This window comes from Bufo gargarizans, chromosome 1 (assembly GCF_014858855.1).
Source record: "Bufo gargarizans isolate SCDJY-AF-19 chromosome 1, ASM1485885v1, whole genome shotgun sequence".
NCBI lineage: Eukaryota > Metazoa > Chordata > Amphibia > Anura > Bufonidae > Bufo > Bufo gargarizans.
The window spans coordinates 535,441,004-535,464,065 of record NC_058080.1 but is presented as its reverse complement, the minus strand read 5'-3'; the positions used below and the strand labels follow the sequence as shown (position 1 = coordinate 535,464,065).

The window sequence follows — 23,062 nt, the reverse complement described above, 5'->3', positions numbered from 1 at the left end:
TGTAGTATTGCAAGTTTTCTGCTACAGGGGTTTTATTCTTTGCCACTGAGCAATTTTTCTTACGCAGTCCGTCAGTCACTGTGTCTTCAGGAGAAATGAACAGCTCTCAGAGGGTTACCCCTAGCCAGCAGCAGACCCGAATCTCTGCCTCCTCTGCTACACGGGAACTGGATGAACTTATGGCTTCTCTCTCTGATTTTAAGGTATCTAATTCTGACCTGCCGTAAACTGGGACATGAAGGGCACCTTCTGTTATTGACATAATATAGGCTGGAGCGTGTGTACTCTTTGTCTGCTGGCCATCTCTCTAGCTACTCCTAACTAACCTCCAGGGTGCCAGTGGATACGTTTTTATAGGGAACCTGTCAGTAGATTTCTGGACAATATACCAACCTCTTGATTATAGTGTTTGGGTGCATTTCTAAACATTCACTATGCTGGATAGGTTGTAAAACCTAATGCTGTGTAGAAATCTCTGACCAAGAACCATCTAGGAGGTGCTGGTCCTTATGTCCTGGCCTTGATGATGTCCTTCTCTGCAGAGCTGGCACTGATGTCAATCAAGGCAGAATAGGTGCACAAACAACCAAGACACTGTGACTCTTCACTACATTGGCACCACCCACATGACTCTTGAAGAACTTTTTATACACTGTGCGCACTGTTTTATAACTTTTTATTCAGTTGCTGCTGATATTAAGACCCATATTTTCAAAGGTGTACCAAGTACTGTAAAGTCATGGCCTTGGTTTACTCCCTTTTTAAAGGGGTTGTCCAATTACAGCAACTTATCCCCCATCCAAAGGATAGGATAGGGAATAAATGTCTGATTGGCAGGGCTCCCACCGATCACTAAGATGGTGGCCCATGTTTCACTGTTTGAATGTTGTGGTGGGCTTGCTGCTGCTTCATTCTTTATAGGACTTCCTGAGATAGCCAAGTACAAGTGCTCGGCTATCTCGGGCAGCCCCATAGAAATGAATAGAGTGGCAATATGCGACCATGCGAATGTGTCCGCCGTTCCATTCAAACAAGGGAACGGGCCTCCGCTCCCTGTGGATAGGCCATAAGTTGTTGTAATGGGAAAACCTCTATTACCTGAGGAGCAACATTTTCTGCACGTTTTAATTATATGCATTATTTATTGGAGATGCTTCTACAGAAAGCAGCAAGAGAGCCCCCTGCGGTTTCTGAAATGCCTTTTATCCTTGTGATAGTTAATTATTGGCGAGATGATTACTGCTGCTGTTGCTTGGTTTACCTTCCCCTTTGCTATTTCCGCTTTTTTCTTCCTTCTCTTTTATTGTGCTGGGTGCGGTTGTTAGCTCTGGTCATCTGAAGAATGCAGCAGGAAAGTTCACCATTTTCTAGGTTGAGACCAGAGATTTTAGAAAACTACTAACGGGCTTCTACCTCAGAAAATTTGGGGTGTCTTTTCTTTTAGTAGGGAAGGGATGCAAATGAGCTCTTAACAAGCTCTGCCTCTAATGCCACCAGATGTGAGGCAGCTATACATTATTACATAAGTAGCTTGTGTGACCCTCTCACATTTCTGTGTAAATGCTTCCATTTTAGTAGGATTTTGCGGGAGTTTTGCTGTTTATTTTACAGGGCCAAACGCATTGGAACCAGATCATATCTTTCCTGATCAAAAATTATTTATTTTAGGCTAATTTCACACTAGCGGCATGGACCTCCAGCAGGCTGTTCCGTTGGGTGAACAGCCTGTCGGATCCGTCCTGCCGCTAGTGAGCGTGTGCCCCCGGACTGCCGCTCCATCCCCATTGACTCTAATGGGGGCGGGGCGGAGGAACGGCGAGAGGCTGCCGGAAGAAATGTCGGACATGTTGTAGTTTTATTCCGCCTCTCGCCGTGCCTCCGCTGGAACTCCACCCCCCGCCCCTATTATAGTCAATGGGGACGGAGCGGCAGTCCAAGGGCACACGGTCACTAGCGGCAGGACGGACCAGACAGACAGTTCACCCAATGGAACAGCCTGCCGGAGGTCCGTGCCCTAGTGTGAAAGTAGCCTTACTAGTTTTCAGCTACAGTTTTGATAAAATTACAGCTGCAAAGCTCAATCTACTTCTAGGACACGTGATGGACGTCATGTCTACAAGTAGATGGAGCTTAGTAGCTGTGTAGATTTACCCTGCTCACTATGCTCTGATCGTGACCATTTTCATTCAGTGCAGTGCGTGTTAGTGCGGTTTTCTGCACTTCTATTGTAAACCATGTTCCATGCTGGGGATTTGAGCAAATACTGCAAACGCAGGGCTCATTCTGACCTTGAGTTACATTGTGAGTGCTCATTGCATCTAGGTCTTTTGTCGGTGGTCTACATCTGGAAGAATTCCAGGCGCATACCTCTAATGGAAGGCTCTGACATATGCCACAGTATATAGACATTCAGTGACATATGTTAACCATTAATTCCAGAAGTTTACTGTAATGTATACTTTTCTGTGGTTCCTCTTTCTATAGAAAAGCGTAGTTGGCTGTGCTTTCCTATACAAGAAGTTACAGCAGTGCGTACCATCCAGATGGGTGCCAAAATATTGGAGCCCTAAATATACTTCTAATGTACCGTATGTTCTGGGAGCTTTTCCCCACATGTATACCCAACATTGGACTTGATTGCAGTGTGCGCAGATCCTTGCAGTGGTACATCGTGGTGGGGACATTTGCTGGATTTAATGCTGTAGGTCTGACTTTAGAAATCTAAAACTACTGCATATTACTAAGTTTCCAGTACCACTGGTAAAAGGCATTCAGACGACTGACAACTGGGCTTTCAGACTGCTAACAGTGGGTGGTTTGACACCTTGTATGCATCTGCTCAGTTCTTTACATTGTGTGTGTGTGTGTGTGTGTGTGTGTGTGTGTATACATCTTCTATATCCATATACACTCATTGATAAAAAATATATAAGGCACCAAGGAGTTGTTCGAATCAAATTTAAAGTTTATATGTGTGAATGTAATGATACATGTAGGGGAAAACTGAACAATTGAAAGATCCTGCAGGTTCCTAAAGTTGATGTCCCAGCTGGTCCCGTAAATGCGCAGTTGCAGATAAATCTGCCGATCGGGCTGAAAAATGCCAGTTGGATGCCCTGCCTTAAGAGGCAACATATGTGGCCCCAGAATGTCTTGCACATATATTGTTGAGCTGTTAGTGTTCCTCGTATCACTACTAGAGGTGACCGACTGTCGTATGTGATGGCTCCCCAGACCATCACACCAGTAGTTGGGGCAGTGTGGGACTCCACAGCATAAGCCGGATCGGAGGGCTGACCACTAGGCCTCCATTCTCGAACCCAACAATTGTCGAATATTTTGGTGTGTGTGTGTTGTTTTGTTTGTTTTTTACAATGTATTTAATAACCATTTTCCCCCTTAGGGGCTAGAACCTGGGATCTTTTAATCCCTTGTCTAGTCAATCTAATAGAGCTCTATTAGGGTGACTAGGACTTTACATCCTGTGCATAGTACACATAGCAGCAAGGAGATAACCATGGCAGCCAGGGCTTCAGTAGCGTACTGGCTGCCATGATAACCGATTGGAGCCCCAGGACTACACTGCTGGGGCTCCGATCAGAAGCTGCCACTGCCACCAATGAGGCGGAGGGGAGGGGACCCCGTGGCCACTGCCACCAATGATTTTTAATACTGTGGAGGGGGGGGGGGGCGCACTGCGCCACCTATGTTTTTAATACTGGGGACGGGTGCGCTGCGCCACCAATGATGATTAACGTTTAATATACAAATACAGCCGGTGGCAGAAACACATTGCTGGCACCCTGCCTCTGACAGGGCGCTGCGATCAGCGGCGGTTAACCCATCAGGTGTGGCACCCTATGAAATAGGGAAAAAAGGATTGCGCTGCTTTTTTTCCTATTTCATTGTGTGGACTATTTCTACTCACTTGTGTCCTGGATTTTGCAGCGCTAGAAGGTAAAATATCTGAACAGGAATTGTACCTTATATTTTCTAGGTGTGGCACCCTGTCAGAGGCAGGTGCCGCTCTGCACTGTCATTGGAGGCAGCGGCAGCAGTACAGGGGGGAGGGAGAGACTGCTTTCTTCTTCCCTGTACTGCTTAGGGAACATGGCGGACGCGCGATCCATATTCTCTCATACTGGGCTGTGCTACTGCACAGCCTAGTATCAATAAAAGGCAAATCCCGGTATCATATCGATACCGGGCTAAAAGTATCGATTGGGTATCGAAAGTTTGATACCCGAAACAACCCTAGCCTGAGACATAACTGCTTGCTGAGTTTTGTAGCAATACAGCAATACGATAATGTATCTGGGTACGTTATTAATAATTATTTTTTCAGTGTCCCTCAAATTTATTATTTTTTTATGTGAATAAATTCTGCTTTTAAATGCATCTTCCTGAAACCTGAGCTAGAGAATTATAGTACAGAGCTGCTTGCTGCTGCTATAACCAGCCGACAGCTGCTAGAATAGTGTTTTCTGCTTTGTTGCATTCTGAGACAGACTTTACACTGAAAACCTGAACTGATATAAATATGTTTTTCACAATACGTGTTCTGTAGTTATATGCAAACTTTGGAGTTCAAAGGCGACCCAGTGCTTTCTGTTCTTCTCAGTACTTGTATTTTTAGTTTCCTACTTGGCTAAACTGCAGTTATTTAGATAAGGCCTCATGCACACAACTGTATACGTTTTGGGGTCTGCAAATTGCCTATCTGGCCATGTGCATCCAGTATTTTCGCCTTTCGCACATCCCTTCCTATGTTAAAAATGCCCTTAGTTGTCCGTTTTCCGGGCAAGAATAGGACATTTCTATTTTATTTGCGGAATAGGCATGCAGATGTCGAAAGCACATGGTGTGCTGTGCACTTTTTTGGCGGCCCCATTGAAACAAATGGGTCTGCATTCGGTCATCAAAAAATGAAAATCGGATGAGGACCAAAAATATGGTCGTGCGCATGGGCCAATGTTTGATTTTTGATTTTTTTTTCTGACTTGTATGTTCAAGGTATTTTTTTTATTTTTATGTAACATGTTTTTTGGGGTCTTTCTCCTGCTTCCAATAGACATGTCATACTTGTTCTGAGCCCATTTCTGAATGGTGTAAGAGTATCCCTGCACTCCCCCCAAGCTATGTATGCAGCGCTCCTCTATATGCAAGACCAGATAGTAATTTTGATGCGGTCACACCCAGTAGTCCTGCCGTTTTCCTGCACATTGATGAGGATGACAACCATGCCTCATCATCCGCTTTTAGAAAAGGCATTGTCCTCTCCAGTCACGGTTTACAGACGGATTTAGCGCCTAAAGATCAGTTTGTGATCACTCCACTCGATGCTTACAGTCAAAGGACCGACCTTTACCTGCCAAGCTTTTACAAGAATTGTCCAACAAAGCAGAAGGGTCTTGATGTCCACCCTGCAGAATTCTCACAGTTGCCGCATGCTGTCAAGTCTTATGATTTCACTGACGACCAGGCAAGGCAAGAGCAATGCACTTCTGCGGTATGGAAGTCTTGTGAAAATCTAGTGCTGAACGAAGAAAAGCTCCCATTGGAATTGGCCCATTATCAATGTTCAGCCAATGAAATGTCAGAAATGGCTGCTGCGGGCAAAAAACTTGTGACTGATAACAGGTTTAGTAAACAAGTAGGGAGTGGTGCGCCAAATGGACACTTTGAACAAAATCCAACATTTGGACTTCATCCTGATCCAAGTAATACTGATGGTTTATGGACACAGGATTCACATGAAATTCCATATCAAGAGGTTCCACGGATTTCTGCCTCACGTCAGGCAAGCATGTCCTTGTGTGGATTTTGTCCTGTGCATGGATCAAGTGCATTTCTTTGGTTTACTTTGTTGGAGGTGCATGCTAATATGTATGCATCGTTGTGGTGTCATCTAGAAGATGGTTATTGGAAGAGATTAATTTGATGTGTTCTGCTGTGTTTTCTATTAACACGTTATGCCTGAAGCAGCAAGTTCACCCGTTTCCCATGTGGCGGTATTGACGTGTTAAACGGCCTTATAGTGCTGTTTGATTACTGGTGACAAGTAATATTGTATTGTTTGTTCAGATGAAGTCTGTGATCAAAAGAACCAAAGAGTCCCCTAATGTGCACCCAATGTCTCGGGACCTCTCTCCTCGTCGGAAGTTTGGGCCAGCTATATACTATAAGAGTCCATCACAAGACCGGCTTATTGAAGAGCTGCATGGGCGATTTGGCATAGACAAGCAGGAGACTAGCAAGACTCCAGAGGATAACTGGCTGACGGAGGGTGTGATCATTACATCTCAGCCCGCTAAAAATGTGCACCAGCCTGAGCAGAGGATAGAGAAGGTAGAATGAGAAGTCAAGGGCAGTGATGATCTGCCCAACGAGGGATCATTATAGATGCCTACATTATTGTAAATTGAAGCTTGAAAATTTTTATGCCTAATATTTAGGCAACCATGACAGCTACCTTAACAGAACTTGGACATACCTAATTATTAGTTCATAGGATCTGTGTTGTAGGTTCAGTTTAAAACAGGGATGCTCAACCTGAGGCCCTCCACCATGCCCGGCTGTAGGCTGTCCTGGCATGCTGGGCGTTGTAGCTGGAGGGCCGAAGGTTGGGCACCCTGGTTTAAACTGAAAGCCCTATGCACGTGTGAACAGAGCCTTTTAAATAAAGGGCTGTAATTACCCGTGTAATCATTGCCCAGCGTACATGCCTAGTGACCAATAATAAAGCACTAAAATCGTTTGTGTGCACAACCCATCATGCAAACGTGATGTGCAGCCAACAGTAATGGAAACCTATCTACAAGGACCGATAATTAAAACATATAGATGCAATTTAATGAGTGCTGGTCGACTTGCTGTATAGTTGATTAGTGCGCATACAGTACAGACCAAAAGTTTGGAGACACCTTCTCATTCAAAGAGTTTTTTTCATTTTCATGACTATGAAAATTTTAGATTCACACTGAAGGCATCAAAACTATGAATTAACACATGTGGAATTAGATACATAACAAAAAAGTGTGAAACAACTGAAAATATGTCATATTCTAGGTTCTTCAAAGTAGCCACCTTTTGCTTTAATTACTGCTTTGCACACTCTTGGCATTCCCTTGATGAGCTTCAAGAGGTTCACCTGAAATAGTTTTCACTTCACAGGTGTGCCCTGTCAGGTTTAATAAGTGGGATTTCTTGCCTTATAAATGGGGTTGGGACCATCAGTTGCGTTGTGGAGAAGTCAGGTGGATACACAGCTGATAGTCCTACTGAATAGACTGTTAGAATTTATATCATGGCAAGAAAAAAGCAGCTAAGTAAAGAAAAACCAGTGGCCATCGTTACTTTAAGAAATTAAGGTCAGTCAGTCCCAAAAATTGGGAAAACTTTGAAAGTGTCCCCAAGTGCAGTCACAAAAAACATCAAGTGCTACAAAGAAACTGGCTCACATGTGGACCGCCCCGGGAAAGGAAGACCAAGAGTCACCTCTGCTGCGGAGGATAAGTTCATCCGAGTCGCCAGCCTCAGAAATCGCAGGTTAACAGCAGCTCAGATTAGAGACCAGGTCAATGCCACACAGAGTTCTAGCAGTAGACACATTTCTAGAACAACTGTTAAGAGGAGACTGTGTGAATCAGGCCTTCATGGTAGAATATCAGCTAGGAAACCACTGCTAAGGACAGGCAACAAGCAGCTAAATAACACAAGGAATGGACATTAGCCCAGTGGAAATCTGTGCTTTGGTCTGATGAGTCCAAATTTGAGATCTTTGGTTCCAACCACAGTGTCTGTGCGACGCAGAAAAGGTGAACGGATGGACTCTACATGCCTGGTTCCCACCGTGAAGCATGGAGGAGGAGGTGTGATGGTGCTTTGCTGGTGACACTGTTGGGGATTTATTCAAAATTGAAGGCATACTGAACCAGCATGGCTACCACAGCATCTTGCAGTGGCATGCTATTCCATCCGGTTTGCGTTTAGTTGGACCATCATTTATTTTTTAACAGGACAATGACCCCAAACACACCTCCAGGCTGTGTAAGGGCTATTTGACCACAAAGGAGAGTGATGGGGTGCTGCGCCAGATGACCTGGCCTCCACAGTCACCGGACCTGAACCCAATCGAGATGGTTTGGGGTGAGCTGGACCGCAGAGTGAAGGCAAAAGGGCCAACATGTGCTAAGCATCTCTGCAAACTCCAAGACTGTTGGAAGACCATTTCAGGGGACTACCTCTTGAAGCTCATCAAGAGAATGCCAAGAGTGTGCAAAGCAGTAATCAAAGCAAAAGGTGGCTACTTTGAAGAACCTAGAATATTACATATTTTTAGTTTCACCCTTTTTTTTGTTATGTATATAATTCCACATGTGTTAATTCATAGTTTTGATGCCTTCAGTGTGACTCTACAATTTTCATAGTCATGAAAATAAAGAAAACTCTTTGAATGAGAAGGTGTCCAAACTTTTGGTCTATACTGTACGTCAATTTATCTGCTCACTTAAAAGGTTTCAAAGGGCCCCTTTCATGCAGCATATTTTGCTAACGTAATTTTTGTGCGGATTTTTGCACTAAAATTCTGTCAATAGACTCGTGGTGTCTGCCTCCCATTGGTTTTTAGTGGGAGGCAGTGCAGCCGGCGGGTGGCTTCAAGCCGCGACTGCACCAAGGAAGGTCATGGTAGCAGAGAAATCCCAGCAAGCGCTCTGGAAAAGCATAAACCTGATTAACAATCGGTTGAAAAAGGCTGGAAGGGCCAAAGCATGTCCTGACATTTTATCGGATGAAATACAATAACGCAAGGAGTGGGCTCCTGCCTGTGCCTTCTCCACTCCGCTGAAAGATCATATCCAAGCCTTTTAGCTGAACGGAACCTGGCGTAGCTCATCGGGACAGTGTGCCAATGTTTTATGCCAGGATTAAGTCAGGCTGAGGGGTCACGGGCAGCTCTGCATGCTGTTCCCTGTACAACGTTTGATGCGGGCCCCATTACTCTAGTACAGTGAAATATGTACACCTCTCACAAGTTAGCTATGTATGAAAATGCTGAATATAAAGTGTATAGGAACCCAGGACATTGGGTCCCTATTTCTTTAGTAAGCCTGCAAAATTTACAATTAATAAAGTATATGAGAAAAAGTTTAGGATTAAGAAAGGTTTTGTTAGTCTTTAAATATTATTTCTCCAATACTTCATATTACATTTTTCATCCTTTTTACCATGTGCTAACCTTTTTCATTCATTCACCTTTTTCTTCTTTCCTGTGTATTTTATTTAGATAATTATCCCTCCAGATTCTCCTCAGCTGATGAGAAAAACAATTACCACTTCTCCTCATGGCACATTACAGCTAACACGACTTGTGTCTAAATCTACATCCCCAGCACTACCACCACCACCTCCTATGTCTTCCTCTACTGAAGCTGTCTCTTCATTATTCCCACCTCCAGCCCCTCCATTGCCCCAAAGCCTCCCTCCCATGCACAACATGACCACATCAAGTACACTTCCTCCTCAGCCACCTTCTTCATGGAAACAATATAGTGATGATTACCAGGACTTGTCGAGGGCTGTTTTTCCTCAAGAAGAATCTAGAAAACCTTGTCAGGATGACACTACCATGCCATTGATGGTGACCCCTTCTCTACTGAGAATGCTGCCTACTCCAAAATCATATGTATCTGTGGGTTGTCAGACAGACGATAATTCACTGTTTCCACCTATTCAGGCATGGGACGAAAGTGTGTCCATGGTTAGTTTCAGTGTGAGACATTTTTGGTTGTGTAGAAGTTTCTGTCTAACAGTGATCTTGGGTCTCCGAGTCAATGTCTTGTCGTGTGTTGGACATTTTTAGGGTCACACACTAATTTTTGTGACTACTATAAAAACAATTTTAATCTTCTTGCAGATGATGTCTCCTGCTACTTACTCTAGTGGCAGGGCACTTACCGCACGTCCTCCTCTAAGCTGTTCCTTCTCTGACAAGGCAGGTTTATGTTTTTGTCATCGGTGTTGTCAGAAATATTTTAATGGTACGGTTGGATTCTGAGTCCCCTTTTGGGGACATATGGTGCATGAAATCCAGCAGTGTATTTGTAATGTATCAGCATGTTGTGCAGTGAGGTAGTTGTCAGTTTTTTTAAGCTTCCGCTTTTTGCATTGGTCTCCAGTCACTGGTTCCTTTACTTCCCGCCTCTTCTACGTGGCCTCCACAAGAAGAAAAGTCTTTCGTGCCTGACTTTGATTACCGCAATGTCAACTCTAGATTCCTGGATTCAACAAATGAAACCCCTTTGGTATATGGATTGGTCTCACACTTGCTTATCATTGCAAACTATTCATGGAATGTAGTATTTACTGTGTTTTTGTCTGTCTTTTTTTTGTATCTGTGATAGTTTATGGCTCAAGGCCAAGGAAGAGCGGTGAACAGTTCTCCTCCATCCAGCGCTCCGAAGCCTGGCAGTCAGCTAGACAATATGCTGGGTAGTCTCCAATCTGACCTCAACAAGTTGGGTGTGGCAACGGTGGCTAAGGGGGTGTGTGGTGCTTGCAAGAAACCAATTGCCGGCCAGGTAATTGTCATATGCTGGTGATGGGGGGTAATATATTTGCTTTAGTTGCATTATGTACTGACGGCGTTTGTTATTATTCAGGTTGTCACGGCCATGGGAAAGACTTGGCACCCAGAGCATTTTGTGTGCACACATTGCCAGGAGGAAATTGGGTCACGTAACTTCTTTGAACGCGATGGGCAGCCCTACTGTGAAAAGGATTATCATAATCTCTTCTCCCCTCGATGTTTTTACTGTAATGGACCCATACTGGATGTGAGTGCCCTGGACTGGCTGTGACATTGTAGGTTTATAGTTTTCATAATTTAATCAGTATATTTCCTTTTTTCTATTCAGAAAGTTGTGACTGCTTTGGACAGAACATGGCATCCAGAGCATTTCTTCTGTGCGCAGTGTGGGGCATTCTTTGGACCTGAAGGTAATTCTGACTGTGTAATCCAACTGTACTGTTTGTAGGTTGTACATGTGTAGTAACTCTCACTTATCCCACTTGTCATACTAAGGCTTCATGCACACGACCATTGTGTGTTTTGCGGTCCGTGTGCATTACGCAATTTACGGAACGGCACGGACAGCCATTAATATAACTGCCTATTCTTGTCCGCAAAACGGACAAGAATAGGACAGGTTATATATTTTTTGCGGACCATGGAACACTGAGTACTGTCCACATCTTTTGTGGCCCCATTGAAGTGAATAGGTCCGCATCCAAGTCGCAAAAACTGTGGCTCGGATGCGGGCCAAAACAACGTTCGTGGGCATGAGGCCTAAGGCTCCTGTTGGCACTTGTTTGCATCGGCGGATTACACTCGGCCAATCAGCGTTTGTTTGAATCAGCCTATTACACTGCTGCAAAGTATATTGGCGTAGAATGATTGCTGCTGTAAGCGTTCCTCTACCATTCCCTTGTATTGATTATCAGCAATGTGATGCCTATAATCGAGCATCTGAATTCTGCATAAAAGATGCAATCAGCCGAAAAATAAGCATTTGCTTGTTTGATGGGTGGCGTAATGGACCCTACAGGCCACCTGCTCACATTTCATTACGTTACCAGCTAAGTATGAGATTAGATGTGCACTTTACAGATTTTTTTTTTTTCAGTGCAAAATATATTTTGAAATAAATAGTATGCCATTTATGTTTGCGGTTTTAGCTGCAGATTTCACCCTTTCTCATCTGTATCATTGGGGGGGACACAGTCTTGACCTTGGGTATAGCTATTGCCACTAGGAGGCGACACTAAGCAAAAAAATGTTAGCTCCTCCTCTCAGCTATATCCCTCCTGCAGACACTGAGCTAATCTGTTTTTAGCTTGGTGTCTGTAGGAAGCAGACCTCCCTGCTTTTCAGGTCTGCAGAATTTTTTTCTTTTCATTCTTTACCATTTTTCTCTTTTTCTTTCCTTTAGCTGGGCTGATGGCAGTCTCCAAGCTGCCTGCGTTCCCACCCAGGAGACCAGGGGGTCACCCAAACCCCCTGCTCCTTCCCGTGCCTCAGAAGAAAAGGAGGACCGGAAGTTCCGGTAAAAACCTCTGTCTCCCGCCAGCATTCGCATCACCGCGGCTGTCCGCCGCAAGTCCCCTCTGTTTCTGGTGTAGCATCCCTCACCAAGGGGCCGCACACCGAAGGTGGTGATCAGGCTGGAGCCAGGTGGGCAGAAAACGCCAGACGGGTGAGTATTCTCTCAGTCCCCAAGGCCCCCATTCCTCCTCAGGTTTTTTCATGTGACTATCCCCCATGGAGGCCTACTTACCGCACCCTGAGCCCTCCGTTTTGGCAGGTGTCCCTTCTCCGGGGAAGGGGGGACCTGCTTATTCTCTAATAGCTCAGTGTGTTTTTAGGTAGTTTCCTAAGAAAATGCCCCTGTAATCTGGTGATTAACCTGCATGTGCATTTGGAAGCTAAGCAGGATGTGGTGTTGATGAGAGTCCAACCTGGTGTAGTAATTGCTCTTGCCCCACCAGCTGCCAATAAGCTCCGCCCCTGCCTTCTGCTTAACACCTTCCTTGCCTCAGTGCTACTGTGCCGAGGAAAACGCTTCTGGGCTCTCTGCTGAGGCTTGCAGCGCTGGTTATTAGTATAGATGGATGTGGGTGCAGTTCCCTGCAGGTCTGTTTGGTTAGAATTGAGCTGTATGTATAAAATAAAAAGTCTATATTTTATATATTATTAACCCTTGGAGCTATTTGGTCTGTCTGAGCCTAGTTCCCATGCCATTCTGTAGGCAGAATTTCTTTACCCTACTGATGGATACATACGTCCTATAGCATAAGCGGAATCCTGGCGCTACTGCCGGATACCGCACTCCCTGTAGCTTACCCTCTTTCTATAGGCGGAGTAGTTACATGGTAGAATACCCTTCTTCCATAGGCAGAGGAATTGTACGTGCTCTGGATACCGTACAGCCTGTAGCATACCCTCCTTCCACAAAAGGCGGAGTAACTGCACTTGCACTGGATACCAGACAGCCTGTAGCATACCTTCCTTCCGTAAAAAAGGCGTAGTAATTGCACTTCCAATGAATCCTGTACAATCTGTAGCCTTACCCTCCTTCTATAAAAGGCAGAGTAACTGCACTTACACGGGATGCTGTACTGCCTGTAGCATTACCTCCTTCCATAGGTGGAGTAATTGCACTTACATTGGATGCTGTACTGCCTGTTGCATTACACTCCTTTCATAGGCGGAGTAATTTGCATTGGATCCCGTACAGTCGGTAGCGTTACACTTCCTTCTTAGGTGGAGGACTTGCACTTCCATTGGGTACTGTATAGCCTGTACCATTACCCTTCTTCCATAAACAGGGTAATAGCACTTCCATGGGGTACCGTACAGTCCGTTTTATTATTCTCTTTCCATAGGGGAGTAGTGCCACTATCTCTGGACACGGTACAGCCAGTAGCTTTGCCCTCCTCCCATGGGCGGAATAATTGCAATTCCAGTGGGTGTCGTTCGGCTGGTAGCATTACCCTCCTTTTTTTAAAGGACGGAGTGTTTTCACATTTCTTAGGCAGAGTATTGGCACCTTCGGTGGGCTCCTGTACATCAGGTAGCATTGTTCTCCTTCCATAGGCGGACTATTTACACCACCACATAAGTCCTGTAGCACTAGCCTCCTTCCATGGCGGAGAAGTTGCACTATCACTGCATCCTATGCTTCCGCTAGCATTCCTCTCCTTCCGTAATAGGAGTATTTGCACTCACTCCGTATACTGTACATTTTGTGGTATTACCCTCTTTGTATAGAGTGGTTGCTGTACCACTGGTTTCTATACAGGCTATTGCATTACCCTCCTTCATTGGGCTGGTAACTGCTCTTCCGCTGGGTACCATACATCCTGTTGCATCACCCCCTCCGCAGACAGAGTAATTGCACTAATACTGGTTGTCATCTGTCCTTTCGGTTTTCCCCCTTCTATAGGTGGATTCGTGGCACCACAATTGCATACTGTAGATCAGGTAGCATTGCCCTCCTATTGGTGGAGTAGTTGCACAACCAGTAGTGCTTACACTACCCATGGATTGTGTCGTGTTTCCTTCTTCAGTCAGCGGAGTGATGCTCTATCGTATTTTCCGTCTTCCTCATATGGGACGGTAGCTGACAGGCTGTGGACTCAACACGATCGACATCCATTCTCTGTCAGGTGGAACAGATGCGCTGCTTGTCAGTTTTTCCTTGCTCCTCAAGTGGAGGATGGTGCTAGCACCATGTTCTGGGTGTTTACTGCTGTTTGGCCTCATTCTCAGGAGGAGCCTCTCCTCTGGTCCCGGAAACCATAGTTGAGCTATGGCCTCCCCCCTATGAGGCAGCCTTGTGCTGGCCATCTTGTTCTGTGCCCCTACTGCGTGACTCCATCCCAGGGGGAGTATTTCTGTTCATCGTCCCCCTTCTAGGGGTGGAACCTTGCTAGTTGTAGCTGTGATTGTGCCTACATTTCGTTATCATAGGTGGCACTGTGCTCATGTTCTGCCAGATCTGTGTGCCATAGATCCTCCAGGCCTTATATGTATGGGGTTCCTGAGGCGCTGGCTGTCAGGTACTCTTATTCCCTATAGTTTCGCTTGGCCATGGTGGAAGCATACCGCATCAGTGGCTGGGCTCCATCCTTCCGGGTTACTGCTCATTTTGCTCGGGCAATAGTTGGGCAGTACATCATGGGGCTTCAGCCTTTCAGGGGTGCAGGGTGGCTGCCTGGTTGTCTGGGCACACTTTTTTTCAAGTTTTACAGAGTGCACACCTTTGCATCTTCTTACACTTCTCTGGGGCATAGAGTTTTGCAGAAAGCGGTCCTTGGATTTGCAGGATGGCTTCTTTGTTTATGACCCACCCTGGGGACTGCTCTGGAACGTCCCAAGGTCAAGACTATGTCCCCCAATGATACGGATAAGAAAACTAGATTTTTGTGCTTACCGTAAAATCGGTTTCTCTTCCGTTCATTGGGGGACACAGCTCCCACCCTGTATGTACATTACTGGTTCTCCTAGATGGGTATTTCTGGTTCTTCAGGATGAGACATCTCTGGTTTTCTTCCATTTTATTATTTGCAGTTGGCTTCTCCTGACTGCTCCTACTGCTTTTGTAAAAACTGATTAGCTCAGTGTCTGCAGGAGGGGTACAGTTGAGGGGAGGAGCTAACACCTTTTTTGCTTAGTGTCGTCTCCTAGTGGCAATAGCTATACCCAAGGTCAAGACTGGTACACAAAAATCTAGTTTTTCAATGGACGGGTGAGAACTGTAGCAAAACCGCATCAAATTTTCACCAAATTGCTAATTTTGGTGACGATATGCTGCAGAAATAAATCCGCATGGAAATTTGTCTGGATCTTATGTGCATTCACCAACACCCGTGTGCAGGTAGCCTTAAAGGGGTTATCCAATTTCTCAAAAAACCCCACATATGCCGTGCCCCTCACAGGTAATATACTTACCATGCTATGTTGGGTCCCTCACAGGTAATATACTTACCCCGCTCCCACGGGAACGCGCCTCCCTAGCGTCACCCACGATGCTAGGGAGGCTCGTCCCTGCCTGCCATTGGCTGCTCCTTCCGACACCGGATGTTTTCATCCATGTGCGGGGACCAGGAGTGGCGCCGGGAGTGGGGTAAGTATATTACCGGTGAGGGGCCCCGCACATGAGAAATTGGATAACCTCTTTTAAGGGGACTACAGACAGTTACAAGGTCTTGGTAAGGTTTTTTTCTTCCCATCTTTAACATTGGATTGTTGGCAAAGTATCCTGATAAATATCTAGAGTTTATCGGCAGCTAGGAAACTACGGGCCAGAAGGATATCACCGTAACGCAGATTTTAAGCAGATATTTTATAAGCTCCAAAAAGAGACCTGACAGGTCACCAAACCTCTCAGCCAGTGATCCACTCCAGGAGTCCTTATTGATTTCAGACAGGAATGCCTTGTATTTTTGAAGTGAAGAGGGGGTGACAGCCTCTGGAGAAGGAGTGAATGACTGCTGTGTTTGTCAAATGCACATACTGTATGTTAACTCCGTGTGATTTGGCTTGGTTTTACAGGTTTCCATGAGAGGGACGGAAAGGCTTATTGCCGTAAGGATTATTTTGACATGTTTGCTCCCAAGTGTGGTGGCTGCACCCATGCAATCCTGGAGAATTACATTTCTGCGCTCAACACTCTGTGGCATCCTGAGTGCTTTGTCTGTAGGGTAAGAATACATATGACAAAAACAATTAAAAGGTACCTTCACAAGGAAACACTATTAGGGTCTATTCACACGTCCGTTGTTTGTTTCCTGATCTGTTCCGTTTTTTGCTGAACAGATCTGGACTGAAAAAAAACGGACAGCACAATGTCAGATTTTTTTTTCCAGGACCCATTGAAAATGAATGGGTCCAGATCTGTTCAGCAAAAAACAGAACAGATCAGGAAAGAAACAACGGACGTGTGAATGGACCCTTATAGTGTAGCGCTTTGCGGCATAACCCTTTTTACAAAATAATTGTTAGACTTTTGCTGTTCTCCTCCTGCAGCACGGACGTGCCGAGGTCTGTGCTGCGGACTGCACTTAACTAGACAGCCTTCTGTTCTGCTTCCCAGGCTACTGTCTTCAGTGAAGGAGCCAGTGCCGTAGGAGATGCCGCACACAGTGAAGGCTATAAGCCCCCCCCCCCCCCTCCCCCAAAAAAATAAAAAAATGTGGAGAAATAGTTTTTTACCTCCCTGCCAAAAAAGTTATACAGTACATTCTATGTAAAAAATATGCATAACTCCTCAGCAAAAACAAGCCCTTGTAGAGCTATGTTGACAGAAAAATAATACTGAACCCCGTAGGGGACAAGTACTATTTAAATGCCCTATATTAAACGCAGCCAATTTCATAGAAAGACAGTTTACTAATCTGTAGGTTTGTGAGGAAACTGGAGAACCTGGAGGAAACACAAGGTGAACATTTAAACTCCATTCAGATATTGCCCGCTGCTCAGATTTGGAACTAGGACCCCAGCACTGCAAAGCACCACCACTATTCAAAGACAAATATATCGCATACCCATTTAAATTCACTTAATATTACCTGTCACATCTCCTGACATGTCTGTTTTAGTAACTACTTGCATGCCTCATGTAATAATTCGGGAGCACCTGTTCGTATGACTTTCTGTTCTGCCATTCCTCTATTATTTATAAGCTTATAAATGAATTGCCGGCAATCAGCAATGAAGGTCCATCTGTTTCTGTTAGGCCTCATGTGCCCGCCGTGTGCATGAGGCCTTACCAGTTGGGGTTGTGTCCCTGCCCAGTCTGACACTGGTAGCACTGATTGGATAATGTGCAGGGACAAACTGGTAACTTGTAGATGGACTTTTATTGTAGACTGCTGGCAACACATTCATAAACTTCTAGTAAGAGTAATAGAAGAACGGCACAACATAGGCTCATAAGAATAGTTCCAGAATTATTACATATGAAATACAGGATTATTGCTAAAACAGACATGTCAGGAGAGGTGACAGGTCCTCTGTAAAGTGGTTGTCCCACCATAGAAATGACGGAGATAGCCAAGTACAGCATGCAGCTATGTCAGTCCCATAGAGAATCAGGGAAGTTCCAGCAGCATGTTGTGACCATCATTTCATTCAAACTGGGGACTCGGGAATGAATTGGTTTCCATTAGTGTGATCCCTAGCAATCCTACATTTATCACCTATACTATAGGATAGGAGGAAAGTTCTTATGGTAGGGCAACCCCTTGAAATGGATGAAAATGCCATTATCAGTGTCCCTACTGAGTACATTTAGTGACACAGTTTGGCCCTAGTTTTAAAGAAAGGAAATTGTTTATCGATATTCACTCCGAAATACTTTGTGTTTTCAGGAATGTTTTACTCCATTTGTGAATGGAAGCTTCTTCGAGCATGATGGGCAGCCATACTGCGAGGTTCATTACCATGAGCGTCGTGGATCACTGTGTTCCGGCTGCCAGAAGCCAATCACCGGCCGCTGCATCACCGCCATGGGGAAGAAATTCCATCCCGAGCATTTTGTTTGTGCCTTCTGCCTTAAGCAACTCAATAAAGGAACCTTCAAGGAGCAGAATGACAAGCCTTATTGCCAGAACTGCTTTGTCAAGCTCTTCTGCTAGAGAACTGCACTGAATCTAAACATTTCAGCTCTGAGGGTATGAGCGCAGCCAGGGTGGTTGATAAATGTCCGGACTTTAAGTGTTAAGGGAGGCTGAGGATCCTTACTACTTCTGTTTTTTACATTTCCTTGCAAGGTGCTGATCTGTACGTTGGTCACCAAAACACTTCATTTCAGAAAGGCCCCTTATTTCATATTTGGCAGCGCAAAGCTGCCCATGAGTAGTACTGCATGGCACGTTCACCTTGTGCTGTACGGCACTTTAAAAGGAGAGACAATCTTCCATGCAGCAGTTGTACGTGTGTATTAGAATGGCTTGTCATGGTTAGACTGCTGCTGGCTCCCTCACTTAGAAAGTAAGAGGACTGGCTCTCACGTCCTCGCTAGAATGAGATTGGCAGCTTTCATTACATGGGTTAAGCTGTGTCCTAAAAGGCCTGATTCGGGAATTACAGCAATAACATTTTCTAATGACGGTTACTGGTAACTTGTCGCCTGAAGGCAGAGTAGCTGATCTTCAGGGTTTTATTTTTTAACCTGAAATCCACTCTTTCCTCATTTAAGAGTGTGATTTCTAAGATTGGTTAAATTTTAATGACAAAATAAAATCAGCTTTTTTAAAAATAAATAAATATACACATATATAAAATATATTTACTCTAAAAGTAAATCCAGTGGTACTGGATTTTTTTTGTGCTTTAACTAAACCCGGCTATTAACATTTCAGTATTTTTTAGCGTGGAATTACTTTATTAACAATTTTGGACATATGTTGATTGAAGAGCAGTATTTGAAAATAAAATGACTACAATCAAATATTAATAATAAATGCCAAATTGGTTGTTTTTTTATGTTAATCGTGTACTTTAATCAGAAAAAAAAAAAAACTTTATGGAGAAGCCTGCCACTTTATTCTCATTTTGATCTAAGGGAGGGTAAGGGCTTTGTGGCAGGGGTTGACCCACGAACAATATCACCTGTCCATAGTACTAGGCAGTCCTGTAGACAGTGAATGGAGCGGTGGTCACACATGCTCAGTTCTGCTCCATTCACTCAGGATTGGGGACCCCTTTTCTTATGATCATTGGGGGTTCCATAGGTGATAGATGTTTGTGGGCCAACCCCTTTTAAAGGTTCTATAGTACTCCATTAATAATTCTATTGTCAGAGAGCGCTAACAGTTATTCCACTTTGGCTCCATCAATGTAGCCCTGGTGGTTCATAAGATCGGCTCCCGGGGACTGATTTGTATATGGAGTTTATTAGAGTTGGTGTTATTAAGAATTTTAATCTATTTGATCCAATCATCAGCATGCAGTGTTCATATTAGAGCTATATGATTGTGTGAAATGCCAAAGATTACACTGATTTGATTACTGTGGCCGAGATGCCTTTACTTGACAATGTCATAAGACGTTGTCACATAAATATATTTTACGTTAATTGTATACAAGTATATGTCTAAAGAATGTCCTGTGTCTAGCATGTTGCTCATTGAAATCCATTTAAGAAATTGGTTTAATTGGATATAAAAAAAAATTTACTGCTGAAGTGTTGGGGAGGTTTCACACTCAGTGTTTTTTGGGGGGAGAAAAAAAACTCCACTGTAGTACTTGATGCAGTATTTTGAGCCCAAACCAGAAGAGAATGTAGCAAAGAATTTAAAGAGCATCTGTCGGCTGCATCAAGGTAGGGTTGGTCCTACTGGGTAAGATTAATTTAGGGAGGAATTTATGTTCTTAAGAAAAAAAATTACTTAAGATATAAGTTTTGTGTCTTTGGTGTGCCAAAGCTCCTCTGCTCTGGACTGAGCCACTTCTCCTGTCCCTGTGATTGACAGGACCAGGCATCTCGCCTGGCCCTGTAATCTCGTCCTGCTCCATAGTCTACAATACTGGTGCATGCACATTGCATCGGCCTCTGCTTCGCCAGCAGCACAGGTGACTACTACGCATGCGCTGATTTCATCCTCCCCCCTAGAAGAGAAGCTCAGCTTCAATCTAGTGAGGATGACTTCATTGGTGCATGTGGAATAGTCATTAGTGTAGACTATGGCGCAGGCATCTCGCCTGGCACTGTCAATCAAGGGGGATAGGGGTAGTGGCTCTAAGTGGAGAGCGGAGGAGCTCTGCTGCTCCAAGGGGCACCAACCTGCCGCTCTGTGCACTGTCCTAATTTATGTATTAATAAAGTCATTTTTCTCAGGAAGGGCACAATGGAGGAACATAAATGTCTTTATGCAGGAGCATCAACCCTGCCAGGCATTATTCCTGGTTTAAAAAGAGTTGATCCTGCTAACAGACACCTTTTTCTCCTTCCCTTTTTTTTTTTTTATGTCCCATCTCCGCTGATTTTGGTTCAAAAAACTGCATCAAAGACAATAGTGGCTCTTTTCCTGTGCGGTGTGTGAAACCAGCCTAATGCAGTGTCCTAATACAGGATGATGCAGTTGTACCGAGCTTTGCACATAGGTGCTGGCCAAGTTATGTGAATGAAGACAACAGTGCCACTCGTTTCCTCTGGTTGTGTCTGTTATTGCATCTCTGTTCCGTTTGCTTGTGTGCGCCTGGGCTGCAATAGCAGGTAATGAGTGATGCTGTTTTGTTCTGACCTCATAGACCCCTTTAACAATTTTATGTAAGTACCCCAGAAGTAATTGCTGCACGCTAATGGACCCTAAGGCTGTGAGTTACTTTAATGTAAACCTGTTACATTGAACATGCCATCTGATCTGCCAGAAGGATGAGCTGAGCAGATTGATATACACTTTGGTGGGGAAAAATTCTATAGAATTTAAAATGTATAAATCCTAAAATAACCTCTGCTTGTTCTGACACTAGGAGTCCGGTGGGTGGTCCGATCAGTGATTGACAGCCATCTCTGTATGCGTGCTCGAACAGGGGAGGCAGTCAGTCCCTGAGTAGGACTGCACACATGACTGCCAGGTATAGAAAGAGCAGGGATTTCAATCAGTAAATTATTGTGATGCAGAATCAATTTGTTGAGTTCAGCATGCACTATAACATGGTGTCGGTAGATTAAAGGGGTTTTCCAGTACTCTGGATAGGCCATCCATATCTGATGATCTGGGTTCTGAAACCCCGCACCCCCGCCGATCAGCTGTTCTGCAGTGCAAGAACAAGATGGCTCCATCCTGTGTGTAGTGGACGACGGTGGTTACTGAATGGTAATCGGCTCCATCCACTACACAGTGGTCGAAGCTGTGTAGTGCCAGCACCCAAGCTACTGCAGAATAGATGGGTATCGCCCATTAATATAGTACTGTCACAAAGTATGTTCATGGTAAGAGGTTTCATTTAAAGAAGGATCCATTATAAATCATGATGAGAGAACTCTCAGGCCCATATTTTTAAGCCATACACAGACGAGTGAGTTTAAAGCGAGAAAATGGCTGCGTGTGGCAGTGTGATTTTCCCCTTTCTGACCTCTGCTCCTCTGACAGGATGGCATGGCCGTATAATGATTTAGAAGGCTGTGTCCCCTGCTAGACCTGGAAGCTACTGAAGTACACTGACATAATGCAGTGTAATTCAGTAGCTTTCAGGGTCTCTCAGGGACACACAGCCTTATAAATCATTATACTGCCATGCGATCCCGTCAGAAGGAGAAATCTCACTGTCGCACGCAGCGAGTTTCTTGCATTGAACTCGCTCGTCTGCTTCTGGCCTTATACACAGAGCTGGGTTCACATAGCCTGCTCTATTGATTGCAATGCAAGGAATAATATATATGGCAAAATCTACAATGAAATCCGTATTTAACACTGGATTCGTTCAGCAGTCAGCCATTTATGAGATGTGTAAACCCAGCCTGTAGCTGTCCCTTGGGGGAAGCCTGACCATTTTTCTTATCGTCCTTCCTGCTCTATAGAGTCTGTTTTGGGGTAAACCGCTTTTAAAATGTGATGTGAGGAACCAAGTGACGTTCTGTTTTACTGTCTGTAATTCTGTTGCCTTTTGGTGTTGAAAAATTGCAGTCACATTTTGCCTTAAACTTATCAATGTAAAGGACTTTATTGCACACTGGGCTGCAGTATTTGCAGATCCCCATTACGGTTTATGTGCCCCGGCCACTATGAAGTCCATGTACAGCCACCCATCTGCAATGGTTTGTCTTAACACATCAGTTCTGCTGTTTTCTTGTTCCTGCACATTACTTTGATATCACTTTTTATTATTTTTTTGCTTATGTGAAAAATGCCAATAAACATTTCATTTATTTTGTTTGGTCGTTTCCTGTGTTACATTGACAAGTTAACTGTATATTATGTATAATAAAGCCGCCCTGCGTCGTCAGTAGCTATCAGCCAAACACTCAGCTGTTGCTTCTGAGTCCCCTCCGGAGGATCTGGTGTTTATATTTATGTCCAATCCTTCTTCCATGATGTCTGTTGGGGGCAGAGTGGTAGCCAACCATACACATGAGATAGCTGTCCAGCTCCACTGCAGTCTGTGAGTTCAGCCAATTTTTTCTTAGGTGTAAGGAAGGGGGGCTTAAAGTGGTCATCACTCCTTTACTATTGATGGTCTATTCTCTGGATATGAAAATCCCTGCACGCTGCCAGTCAGGTGCTTCAGACTAACTCCAGGCTGGAACTACACGGCTCTGTCCACTGTGCAGTGGATGGCGCCGCGGTAACCGGTTCTTTCCACTGTGCAGTGGATGGCGCCGCGGTAACTGGTTCTTTCCACTGTGCAGTGGATGGCGCCGCGGTAACCGGTTCTTTCCACTGTGCAGTGGATGGTGCCGCGGTAACTGGTTCTTTCCACTGTGCAGTGGATGGCGCCGCGGTAACTGGTTCTTTCCACTGTGCAGTGGATGGCGCCGCGGTAACTGGTTCTTTC

The 23,062-nt window shown here is 44.6% G+C and overlaps 1 protein-coding gene across 3 annotated transcripts in view; it reads left to right on the top strand.

Moving 5' to 3' along the window:
- PXN (paxillin) overlaps positions 1-22,441 on the top strand; it is a 47,277-nt gene extending 24,836 nt beyond the window's left edge. Inside the window, exons 6-16 of one of the 3 annotated variants that reach the window (XM_044275424.1) lie at positions 68-203; positions 5,072-5,800; positions 6,085-6,348; positions 9,287-9,760; positions 9,917-9,994; positions 10,179-10,304; positions 10,404-10,580; positions 10,662-10,835; positions 10,917-10,998; positions 16,115-16,263; positions 17,932-22,441. In XM_044275424.1, coding sequence (XP_044131359.1) covers positions 68-203; positions 5,072-5,800; positions 6,085-6,348; positions 9,287-9,760; positions 9,917-9,994; positions 10,179-10,304; positions 10,404-10,580; positions 10,662-10,835; positions 10,917-10,998; positions 16,115-16,263; positions 17,932-18,198 — 2,656 coding nt within the window. In that variant the 3' untranslated portion in view covers positions 18,199-22,441. The remainder of the gene's footprint in view (positions 1-67; positions 204-5,071; positions 5,801-6,084; positions 6,349-9,286; positions 9,761-9,916; positions 9,995-10,178; positions 10,305-10,403; positions 10,581-10,661; positions 10,836-10,916; positions 10,999-16,114; positions 16,264-17,931) is intronic. The other 2 variants (XM_044275425.1, XM_044275426.1) reach the window with 2 other exon arrangements.
- Positions 22,442-23,062: the final 621 nt, after the last annotated feature.